At 47.0% G+C, this 12,698-nt stretch overlaps 1 protein-coding gene and 1 long non-coding RNA gene across 3 annotated transcripts in view; one reads left to right on the top strand and one right to left on the bottom strand.

The window, feature by feature from the left end:
• LOC310675851 overlaps nucleotides 1-12,698 on the top strand; it is a 180,014-nt gene that overhangs the window by 32,364 nt on the left and 134,952 nt on the right. The window lies entirely within an intron of this gene.
• Nucleotides 1-12,698, bottom strand: part of GDPD5 (glycerophosphodiester phosphodiesterase domain containing 5) — a 169,191-nt gene that overhangs the window by 88,847 nt on the left and 67,646 nt on the right. For both annotated transcript variants that reach the window (XM_083436532.1, XM_083436533.1), the window contains exon 2: nucleotides 8,825-9,004. In XM_083436532.1, the coding sequence (XP_083292658.1) occupies nucleotides 8,825-8,941 (117 nt within the window). In that variant the 5' untranslated portion in view covers nucleotides 8,942-9,004. The remainder of the gene's footprint in view (nucleotides 1-8,824; nucleotides 9,005-12,698) is intronic.

The following is a 12,698-nucleotide window of genomic DNA, read 5'->3' as shown; positions in this document are numbered from 1 at the left end:
TTTTAAAGGCAGACAGGTACGAAAACGAACCTCATCTGCCAAAAAAGATGGCCTGAATTCTTCGAGCGGCTCTCTCTGCCTTTCAGCCAGAGAAGAGTCCAGCCTCGAAGACACAAGAACTACCCACCCTGGAAGAATGGCAGATGAAGGTGATAGACTATATGGAATTGGTGGAAATGACCGGCAGAATCCGAGACCAGGGAGAAGAGTTGGTGGAAGAAGATTGGAAGAAATTTAAAGACTATCTACAGAAATATTGCAAAATTAATGAATGTTAGAATGATGTTGGATTGAGGTTAAGGGGTTTTTAGTAATAATGTTATGAAGGAATATGCAAAAATGGTATGTTAACAGGTGAAAAGTTAAAGTTATAATATATTAAGATCAAGATAAGGATAAAGGTAAAGAGGGAAAGGATTTGCTGAATAAATAAATTGAACTGGAATACAAAGAGGGGAGGTGTGGGGAGGTCCGGGAAAACAAGCAAATGCAAGATATGTTATGAAAGATTGAACTGTTTTTAATTGTTTTTTATTTTTGTATTTTTCTTTTTTCTTTTTGTGATGTTATGGAAAATCTTAATAAAATATTATTTAAAAAAGAGAGAGAGAGAAGAGTCCAGCCTCTTACAGGATGCTAAGGAACTACCTACACTACCACCTGGGGAGAGGAAGAGACCCTCTCCGGTTAGGTGTAGAGCTAATTCAAAGGCCGGGCGAGGCGACAGCACCCTCTGCTACCAGCCCAAAGGAAACATGAGCAAGACGAGAGAAATGAGCCCCAGGCTATGTGATAAAGCGCATTACAGTGGTACCTCGGGTTACAGACGCTTCAGGTGACATACCTTCAGGTTACAGACTCTGCTAACCCAGAAATAGTACCTCGGGTTAAGAACTTTGCTTCAGGATGAGAACAGAAATTGTGTGGCGGCAGCGTGAGGCCCTATTAGCTAAAGTGGTGCTTCAGGTTCAGAACAGTTTCAGGTTAAGAACGGACCTCCAGAACAAATTAAGTTCTTAACCCGAGGTACCACTGTATTGGCTGGGGCTTCTGGGAGTTGTAAGCGTCTGCAGAGGAGCACCAGCCTAGAGCCACACTGTGGCGGAAGCCAGGGTTAGAAACTCAGATATACAGTGGATGCTCAGGTTGCGAACATGATCCGTGCGGGAGGCACACACGCGGGTTGTGATTCAGTGCTTCTGCGCATGCGCAAGTGCGGAAAACCAGAAGTAATCTGTTCCAGTACTTCCGGGTTCAGTGCAGTGCGCAAGCCAAAAACACGTAACCTGAAGCGTCTGTAACCCGAGGTATGACTGTATAAGCTGAGCACCAAATGGCTCCATAACCCAGGGTTACAGTCGCCAAAACGGAACACCTAGTTGCCATTTTGGAGCCAGATGTCTTAAAAATGGTATTTTCCAACACAGTGGTACTTTGGTTCTCAAACGTAATCCGTTCCGGAAGTCCGTTCCGAAATCAAAGCGTTCCAAAACCAAGGCACGCTTTCCCATAGAAAGTAATGCAAAATGGATTAATCTGTGCCAGACTTTTAAGAACAATCCCTAAAACGGCATTTTAACATGAACTGTGCTATCTAGCGAGATATTTTATTGATCCATAAAATGAAAGCAATAAAGCATGTACTGCAGTCACAGACTCAATCAATCAATCAATCAGTAGCTGAACTGTGTTCCACACAGTCACAAAAAAAACAGCCACGAAAACGCAAAATAAATAGCAAAAACAGACAGACCTCAGCGTAATACTCAAACTGGAAGTGTGGCTCTCAAATCGGAAGCGTAACACTCAAAACGGAGCACATTCGGCTTCCAAGAAAAGTTTGCAAACCGGAACACTTACTTCCGGGTTTGCAGTGTTTGGGTTCCAGGTTTTTTTTGTGCACCAAGGCGTTTGAGAACCAAGGTACCACTGTACGGCCTTTTGGTTCCTGAAACTCATTCTGATAAAATATAACAGATAGAATTCTGCGGGATGTGTTTTGCTTTGTTGTTTAGTCATTTAGTCGTGTCTGACTCTTCGTGACCCCATGGACCAGAGCACGCCAGGCACTCCTGTCTTCCACTGCCTCCCGCACTTTGGTCAAACTCATGCTGGTCGCTTCGAGAACACTGTCCATCCATCTCGTCCTCTGTCGTCCCCTTCTCCTTGTGCCCTCCATCTTTCCCAACATCGGGGTCTTTTCCAGGGAGTCTTCTCTTCTCATGAGGTGGCCAAAGTATTGGAGCCTCAGCTTCAGGATCTGTCCTTCCAGTGAGCACTCAGGGCTGATTTCCTTAGGAATGGATAGGTGTGATCTTCTTGCAGTCCATGGGATTCTCAAGAGTCTCCTCCAGCACCAGAATTCAAAAGCATCCATTCTTCGGCGATCAGCCTTCTTTATGGCCCAGCTCTCACTTCCATACATGTGTTTTGCTAGCATGTGAAAACAGCCCACGTCCAAGGATCCCCAGGCTCACACCTCCAGATGGTGGAGACGTCGGCAGCAACCTGGCACCCGGGCATCTTAGCTTGGTTAAAAGTGGCCGACATAGCCAGACAAGCAGAACTAAAAATTATGCAGCAGGGAAGAGAGTCGTCAAGTACATGCCAAGCCATTAGCATTTTCACACAGCAACAGCTTTAAAAAAAAAGAAAAGTTTCCTTCCTCTGCCAGCACACTGCTTCTGCACACAAGAGACCCACACAGCATTAGCACACAGCGGCTGCTTGCAGGCTGGCAAAAGGTGTTTGAGCGCTGTGCCCAGACAGCTTCTCCAAGGAGCAGGACTAGTCAGGGCTAATCCGCAGGCTGCTCAGCTCAGGTGTCATGACCTGGGTTCTCAGAGACTTTTCACTATTTCTGCAGCAGGGTTTTGGCACAAAATGGGAGCTTTTCAGTGACTGCGATACGAGACGATATGATAATCTTTATTGTCATTGTCCCACACAGAACAACGAAATTGAAAAAATCTACATCAGGCATTCAAACACCAATATGCCTGCTATCCCAGCTATCCCAGCCTGGTTAACCTCCTAAAACTCTGATAAAGGTAAAGGGACCATTAGGTCCAGTCATGGCCGACTCTGGGGTTGCGGCGCTCATCTCACTTTACAGGCCGAGGGAGCCGGCGTACAGCTTCCAGGTCATGCGGCCAGCATGATTAAGCCGCTTCTGGCGAACCAGAGCAGCGCACGGAAACGCCGTTTACCTTCCCGCCAGAGTGGTACCTATTTATCTACTTGCACTTTGACGTGCTTTCGAACTGCTAGGTTGGCAGGAGCAGGGACAGAGCAATGGGAGCTCACCCCGTCACGGGGATCCGAACCGCCGACCTTCTGATCGGCAAGCCCTAGGCTCTGTGGTTTAACCCACAGCGCCACCTGCATCCCAAAACTCTGATACCCCATAATTAAATACAATATACTCCCATAGAGACTACTTTACACTGCGTTTAAAACCAAAATCGAAGCATTCAGGAGTGCTGGAAACTTGAGGCGTATGCATGCCTCTCTTCTAAAAGCATTGGCTATTCTACGGTTTTCCCCTTGGCGATACTGTTGGAAAAAGGGATTTTCAACTCTGATCAATACGAACGATCAGAAAACAGAAAGGCTTCTTTGTGTTAATCAGGATACGAGAATTTGTCTCACATTAAAGGTAAAGGGACCCTGACCATTAGGTCCAGTCGTGGCCGACTGTGGGGTTGCGGTGCTCATCTCGCTTTATTGGCCGAGGGAGCCAGCATACAACGTCCGTGTCATGTGGCCAGCATGACTAAGCCGCTTCTGGCGAAACCAGAACAGCGCACGGAAATGCCGTTTACCTTCCCGCCGGAGCGGTACCTATTTATCTACTTGCACTTTGAGGTGCTTTTGAACTGCTATGTTGGCTGGAGCAGGGACCGAGCAACGGGAGCTCAGACCATCCCAGGGATTCGAACCGCCGACCTTCTGATTGGCAAGCCCTAGGCTCTGTGGTTTAACCCACAGCGCCACCCATGTCCCTGTGCCTCAAATTAAGACCTAATATAAATGAGATCACCTGGCAAAAGCAAGCTCACACTTCTCACTGAGTTGTATTTAAGGTTCTACAGTATTTGCATTTATCATTATATTTTGGAAATGACTCCTGTTCTTACATAGCTGCCTTGTTTTATACTTTCTGGACATCCCAGGACCCTATTACAGTCATACCTCGGGTTACAGACACTTCAGGTTGTGTTTTTTTGGGTTATGAACCGCCAAAATCCGGAAGTACCGAAATGGGTTACTTCCAGGTTTCAGCAGTCGCGCATGTGCAGAAGCGCTAAATCACGCTTTGCGAATGTGCTAAAGTGCCGAATCGCAACCCGTGCGTGCGCAGATGCGCAGCTGCAGGTTGCGAACGTGCATCCCGCAAGGATTACATTCGCAACCTGAGCGTCCACAGTATAAAGCAGCTGTGTTATATGTTATAAATCAAGCACTGCTAGGAGTTGTTCAATGTCTTTCTTATCAGTAAAAAAAAACCTCAGTGTGCCACAAGAAAATTCTTATTGCAAAAGCGTGGCCCAGAGAAAAAAGTTTGAGAACCAGCGAGTTAACCACTGCACAACACCGGTGCAATAGGGGCTGTAGCTGGAGATGAGCAGTCAAGTCAAGTCAAGTTTTATTGCAGCAAAAGCCAGTAACATCAAACACCACAAGATCAGACAAAGAGAATTCAACAATGGGATCAAAAAAAAAAAAAAGGGATTACATAAGGGAACTTCGCATTGTGCCATTCAACAGAAGAGATTTACGTTTCCTGATTACCAAAGTGCAGAATTTGGCCACCTCATATGATATTGAGCTTGAGGAATCTTCCAGAAGGTATTTTCGTAAAATTTCGGGGGAGGATTCCATATAATGTTGTAGGGGTATAAATTTTGATAAAAGCGGGAGAATAAATTGAACTCGTTCTTCACTATAAAATTTGCAAAATAGAAGGATGTGTGTGACAGATTCTACCTTATTAGACATACAGGGGTAGAGACGTGCATGCATTGGTACCCGCGTGAATTTGCCGTGCAGCACTGCTGAGGGCATTGTCTCAAAGCAGGCTCTAGAAAAAGCCCATCTATAAGCTTTGTTAGTGATGTTAGTTAAGTAAGGGGCAGCTGCAAAATTAGGCCAAGCTTTTAGACATCTATACATCTCCGGGAGTAGGGCGTCTTCTTGTTGTAATTTGACATCTTAAAGTCTCTGAGTGATAATTGCTTTTGCCTTGTTCAGAGTTCCAATAAAGAGATTTTCAGGGTTTAGGCCAATTTGTTTGATCGGAGATGAGCAGTGAAGGCAACCCGAAGCCTCCGCAGCGAAGTGGGAGTTCCCGCTGCGCTCCGGAGGCTTCTGGTTCCTTTCGACCTGCTCTTAGGGCTGGCGGGGGGAAGCCCACCACCAGCCCCAAAGAGCAGGTCGGGGAGCAGCAGAAAGGCGCGCGGCCTTCCTGGTGCTCCTCGAGCTTCTCGGGGCTGCCGGGGAAGACCGGGTTTCCCGCCCCCCAGCCCCAAAGAGGAAAGAAGCCAAGACAGTGAGCAGGATGCATCCCGCTGGCTGTCTTGGCTTCTGCCATAGCCGCGTTCAACCTCTCCAGCCGGGAGAGGGTGCGCGCAGCTATGGCAATACCCCCACCTCCCGCAAAAGCCCACAGGAGCCGTGCACCCTTTAAGGAGCGTGCGGCTCCTGTGGGCTTTTCTACGAGGAGGGAGAAGGGACTGACTGGCCGCGTCAGTCCATTTTCCCTCCTGAGGAAAAGCCCGCAAGAGCCGCATGGAGCTTGTGTGCGGCTTTTTGGGGTTTTTCCTGCCTGCCTCCCCCCTGCATTCGCTCCATAAGACGCACACACATTTCCCCTTACTTTTTAGGAGGGAAAAAGTGCGTCTTATGGAGCGAAAAACACGGTATTTGCCCGCTGTAGCAAATACAACAAAGGGTCTTCAAACAGTTATAAATGTTATTACGGCATAGGTTTTCATGGACCAGAGCCTACTGATGACAGAGGATTTTGAGAAGCCCAAAAGAGCAGCAAAGCCTTGAGAGGATTCAGAATTTAGGACTATTCTGGTTTTAAAGCAAGACTTGAGGATTCTAAGCATCACCCTTCAAATTGACAGCATCTATTACAAGCCTCCGCTCTCATGTAACCATTCCCAGGTTCGCAGAGGAGGATTCTTGCTGAAGGAAAAGGGTTTGAAAGGCTCTGTGGATCCCTAACCAAGAATTTGACATACAGGGTGCTATTATGCAGATATCTCTCGCTCACTCAGTTAGGCGTGCCATCAATCAACAGTCTTGCGCTGCAAACGAAAAACAAAAAAACTGCTGGCTGGGCCTTTTCCTTGCTGATACCTTGAAATATTAATTGGATTTTGAAAGACACAGAAGACAAGATCGCTTGTAAACGGCTATCGGGAGAAACAGGAGACCGTAATCCTCTTGCCTGACAGGCGAGATGACAAGGGCTCTGTGGCTATCACGGCCCTTAAAAGCACAACAAAATCTATCCTCCTCAGAAGTTACAAGGGATATCCTTCTGTCATCCACTGCTACAAGATCCTTCCTTCTTGCAGACCAAGAGGAAAGCAAACACGGCAAAAAATTTAGCTGGGACAATCAGAATAAGATCTACCACCTGACTGACATATTAAATGCCTAGTAAAGAAAGCCAATTCGTTCATATGTTTTATTTGTAGTGAAGGACTGTTATTAACTCTTTCATTTGTTTAGTTGTAAAAAAAATTTCCTTTCTTTTTTTGCATAGCCAAGCACCCAGCTATAGCTGTACTTGATTCCTTTGCTGTAGCTTGTGGCTGATGCAAATAAAGATTTTTATCTATGAGAGGTTTTACTTTCTTGGGCTCCATGATCTTTCTTGGGCAGAAAAATGTCAAAAAAACCTAAAACCAAAACACCTCCCTGCTCTTATGTCTACAGCAGGCATAGGCAAACTCCAGCCCTCCAGATGTTTGGGACTACAATTCCCATCATCCCTAGCTAACAGGACCAGTGGTCAGGGATGATGGGAATTGTAGTCCCAAACATCTGCAGGGCTGGAGTTTACCTATGCCTGATCTACAGCTGCTTCTGCTCCTGCTACAAATAATTTTGGTGCCATCTGAAACACACATTCAAACACATAGGAGCTTCTTCTCAATGTGATCCTAACCAATCAAGGATCACATCGGCTACATAACAGTGCTGAGTTATCTCGCAGCCATAACACGATGGTGTCGTGAAGCCAAATCAGAGAAAGGGCACTTCCGCCCTTGCTCTGAATGAGCAAACATGCACACACACACACACACACACACACACACACCATTTCATGGCCGGTTCGCTCGTTCAGTCACCAACATCACTTGTCTTTTTATGCTGTGAACCGCCTTGAGCTCTACGGATGAAGCGGTGGCATGCAAATTTAATAAATAATAGTAATAATAAATAACACAGATTGAGGAGAGTGCATTTCAAAAGGGGGAAAGGTTTTCCATGAAAACGTACCTACACGTTTTAGGTCTGCCCTAGAATACCTCAGTGTTTTTACCAATTGCTGCTCTCCTGCCTTTCCTTCTCTCTCTCTCTCTCTGAACTATACTGATAAGGAGAATACAAAAACAGTCAGATTCCTTTCGTAGGTTCACCAGCAGGGGACAAAGGTGATGGCAACGTACTGTTTGTACTTTGCACCCAGGTCTCGCAGGTAGGCTGCCTCAGAACAAGGAGGTTCCATGTGGCTAAGAGCTCATAGATCTTCCCTCCATGCACTGGTCAATTTTTAAAATAAAAAACAGCTACAACTTCCTTCCAACTTGGAATAGCGATTCTTCTGTTTAAAGCAACCGAGAAGCATGTAAGATTTGTCTGCACACAGTATTCACAAAAACCACATAACCATATAAACCATATCACAGCCAAGTTCCATCGCAGGGGTCAGCAAACTTTTTCAGCAGGGGGCCGGTCCACTGTCCCTCAGACCTTGTGGGGGGCCGGACTATATTTTTTTTTGGGGGGGGGGGGAATGAACGAATTCCTATGCCCCACATAGGATGCATTTTAAATAAAAGGACACATTCTACTCATTTCAAAACACCAGGCAAGCACCACAAATAACCCAGAGGTGCATTTTAAATAAAAGGACACATTCTACTCATGTAAAAACACGCTGATTCCCGGACCGTCCGCAGGCCGGATTGAGAAGGCGATTGGGCCAAATCCGGCCCCCGGGCCTTAGTTTGCCTACCCATGGGTTACAGGGAAAGGGGGAGAAATGAGATTGCAGGATCTCTTCATCCTGTCTGCTGGAAAACCAGCAAGTTTTGGCTCCCCGCCTCCTTGAAATCTCTCCGGTCCAATCGCCATTACAAGAACTCGGTAAGTATGGAACAGCACCTGTGTTTTCCTTTTTTCTCCTCCCTCCCAACCCCAGTTCCTTTCGTGCCACGCCTTTTAGACTGCCCAAGCCCAAGGAGCTGTCTCACCACTGCCATTAGTAAGCAGCTTTGGGAAGCCTATTCCTTTCTGCTGAAGAACTGGGTAGAAATGCTATAATCAGTTAAATCTGCCTGTAGTTCCGCAAGCAAAAATGACAAGGAGCAAAGAGCCCGCGGAATTCGCACACAGTTCCACAAGTAGTTCGACTCACCACCGACAGAGTGGTCGAACCGTAAAGGTCTACGTTTCTTAATCTTCATGGATGAATCACATTCTCAGATTCTCACATCCGAGGCAGCTCACACACTCACACAGACACACACCCCCCAACCTCGCAAGATTAACAAATACAGAATAAATTCCAGCGACTCACCTTGGTGGTGTCATCATGTGACCGCTGGTATCGTTTCCAACGGCAACCGTAAATCCCCGTCAGACATGACAAACACAATTGTGGCTCGTAGTACTGTAGCGGTTGGTGTTTAACCATGCTCTTCTTCCCGGATCGTCACCAGCGGGCTACCAGAAATCCATCAGGGCCTTGGGAAATGCCCTACAAGAAAAGAGAGTGGGCAGTCAGAAGAAGGAACAACATGGAGAATCACAGAGTTGGGAGGGGGTCCCCCAGCGGTCATCTAGACCAACCCCCCTTGCAACACACAAAACGGAAGTGTGGCACTCAAAACGGAACATGTTTGACTTCCAATAACAGTTCGCAAACTGGAACACTTACTTCTGAGTTTGCAGTGTTTGGGTTTGAGTACCAAGGCGTTTGAGAACCAAGGTACTACTGTAATGAAAGTAAGAATTAAAAGATTGGTCAAATCACCATCAAGCCGTCTTAAACATAAAACTTGTGTACAAAGCAGCAGCAGCTGAGTCAGGAAGGATTCTCAAGCACGCCTCAAAGTTCTGGATGAATAGAAAAATATTCAAAGTGCATCTGAACATCGCTGGAATGTTTCATCCGGAAAGGAGTTCCACCACAGAACATCTCATCTCACATCACCGACGATGAGACTTTCCCTACCCCAACCACAAAACCCAAGCCAGACAGTTTTAAGGAAGGCGCTTCTTCATTTCTGAAGTAAACAGGGAGTGGAAAATTTGGGATGTAGTCATTATAAATAAAACAAGATACAAGCAATTATGGGAGATAAGGGGCCATTAGAAGAGACTTTTAGAGCGGAGTTGTAACCACTGGAATCAGTACAAACTAAATGAAGAAGTAACGATGGATGTTGAGTCGGTATGATTTAATTAACCGGATGGATAATATATGATTATTGCGTATTACGGAACTGGGGAAAATCAAATAAAAGGGCGGATTGGGCGGGGTGGGGAATGAGATAAACAAAGAATGAAGGCGGAGGGTCACAGATCAGGGCTTTTGTTGCAGCTTGCTGGCGTTAAGCAAGATGGGCAAGGGGGTGGGTTGGCGAGCCCATCAATGACATTGACCCACACTTACCGTATTTTTTGCTCTATAGGACACAATTTTCCTCCTCCAAAAATTAAGGGGAAATGTGTGTGTGTCCTATGGAGCGAATGCAGGCTCCTTAGCTTCCGCGATAGCAATGCAAAGCCTCCGAAGCGCAGAGGGAGCACTCCCTCTGTGGTCCGGAGGCTTCGCGTTGCTTTAGCTGAAGCCTGGAGAGCAAGAGGGGTCGTGAACACCGACCCCTCTCGTTCTCCAGGCTTCGGGGATAGCCGCCTGAAGCCTTCGGAGCGCAGCGCGAGTTCCTGCTGAGCTTCGGAGGCTTCAGGTTCCTTTCGCTGAAGCCAGGGGAGCAAGACTTCAGCAGAGAGGGAAGAAGACAAACTAGAACGTGTCCAGAGGAGGGCAACCAAAATGGTCAAAGGCCTGGAAACGATGCCTTATGAGGAACGGCTAAGGGAGCTGGGCATGTTTAGCCTGGAGAAGAGGAGGTTAAGGGGTGATATGAGAGCCATGTTCAAATATATAAAAGGATGTCACATAGAGGAGGGAGAAAGGTTGTTTTCTGCTGCTCCAGAGAAGCGGACATGGAGCAATGGATCCAAACTACAAGAAAAAAGATTCCACCTAAACATTAGGAAGAACTTCCTGACAGGAAGAGCTGTTCGACAGTGGAATGTGCTGCCAAGGAGTGTGGTGGAGTCTCCTTCTTTGGAGGTCTTTAAGCAGAGGCTTGACAACCATATGTCAGGAGTGCTCTGATGGTGTTTCCTGCTTGGCAGGGGGTTGGACTCGATGGCCCTTGTGGTCTCTTCCAACTCTATGATTCTATGATTCTAAGAAGAAGAATAGTTTGGATTTGATATCCCGCTTTATCACTACCCGAAGGAGTCTCAAAGCGGCTAAAATTCTCCTTTCCCTTCCTCCCCCACAACACCTCACCTCCGTGAGGTGAGTGGGGCTGAGAGACTTCAGAGAAGTGTGGCTAGCCCAAGGTCACCCAGCAGCTGCATGTGGAGGAGCGGGGAAGCGAACCCGGTTCCCCAGATCACGAATCTACCGCTCTTAACCACTACACCACACTGGCGCAACGCCCCTTCCGCCAAGTGGAAGGAGAAATGGAAGGGGCTCCGTTTCTCCTGCCGCTTCGCTGAAGGGGCGCTGAGCAGAGAGGGGGAGATTTTTTTCCCCCTCTAAAACCCGGTGCGTCCTATAGAGCGAAAAATACGGTACCAGCCGGAATGCTCACAGTAACAGAATTGTAGACTCGGTTTGGGCCCTCAAGGGCTATCTATTCCAACCCTCTGCAATGCTGTCCCTGCCAGCCAGTGTAGGAGACAATACTGAGCTGGGCAAACCAACGGCTGGACTCAGTATAAAGAATTCCGTGGCCCCGGTTTCCCACCTGGGCACGACAGTTTGATCTTATAACACAGCGGTTCTCAACCTGTGGGTCCCAGATGCTGTTGGACTACAACTCCCATCATCCCTGAGCTCTGGCCTTGCTAGCTAGGGGTGATGGGAGTTGTAGCTCAACAACATCTGGGACCCACAGGTTGAGAAAGGCTGCTATAACGCCAATCCTGGCGCGACTGCACTGGCTGCCAATTAGTTTCCGGGCCCAATTGTGCTGCTATGACCTATAAAGCCTTCAACGGCTCAGGACCGCAATACCTCAAGGACCGCCTCTTTCCATATGAACCTACCCAGACCCTGAGATCATCTTCTGAGACCCTTCTTTGTGTGTCTTCTCCACGAGAGGTCTGGAAGGCGGCAACACAAGAACGGGGCCTTTTTTGTGGTGGCTCCCCGTTTCTTAGGGTTGTGGGTTCAAGCCCAATGTTGGGCAAAAGATTCCTGCATTGCACTAGATTTCCCTCGTGGTCCCTTCCAACTCTACGATTCTAGCAATAGATAGTAATAATAATAATAATAATAATAATAATAATAATAATAATAATAATAATAATGTAGCTCCCTCTGCTTCTAATTAAGAGAGAGAGAGAGAGAAGATGAATGGTTTGATGAAGATGATGGACTACGCTGAAATTGACTGGGAAAATCAAAAACCAAGAAGAGAAGAACTTTAAGAAGGAATGGGAAAATTTACACTGTACTTAAGACAACATTGTAAACAACTAAAAACCGGCAGCAATCGAGCAATGTTTGTAATGTACTAAAAATTAAGGTAAAACTGGATTGTGTAAGAAAAATAGAGAAAGTAAGTGAACCAGTGGAGAAAGATTGAAAATGGTAACCATGGAAGGGTTGGGGAATCCTAAATGATGATGATGGTGTTTGTTTGAATTTAAATTCAATAAACCAAATAAAAGAGAGAGAGAGAGAGAGATTAACCACTTCGTCTGCCCGGTTGCCCTTTCAAACTCCATCACCCACCTGCCTCGTGCCGACAGGTAACAGACTCCCACAATGCAAAGCGGCCGAATCCTGGCCCTTCCGCCCATCCAGCCAACATCCTAAGCAAACAGGAACTGGGCCGAGAATAACATTTCCGCTCTCTGGGTTTCCCCCACGGGAACTGCGGGGTTTTGTTGTTTTTTCTCCCCCCGAGTGCCTGTCCCAGCGGATTCCCCGTCCTCTCTTTGACAAACCCAGGCCCCAGGCTCTGGCCTGCGAGGGACTGATTCCCCTCTGGCCCCCACGTCTCTGCCACAGGGGAGACGCAGCCTATGAATGATTCAAGCCTCTGCCGGCTAGTGTTACGCGTACAGAAATAAAACAGGAAGCAGGACAAGGGGGAATCAATTATTCACATTTTCGCAAGGTGCACCAGTAAAAAAGAAAAGAA

Source organism: Podarcis tiliguerta, assembly GCF_965153285.1.
Source record: "Podarcis tiliguerta genome assembly, chromosome: 4".
Taxonomy (NCBI): domain Eukaryota; kingdom Metazoa; phylum Chordata; class Lepidosauria; order Squamata; family Lacertidae; genus Podarcis; species Podarcis tiliguerta.
This window is presented reverse-complemented; position numbering and strand designations above follow the sequence as displayed.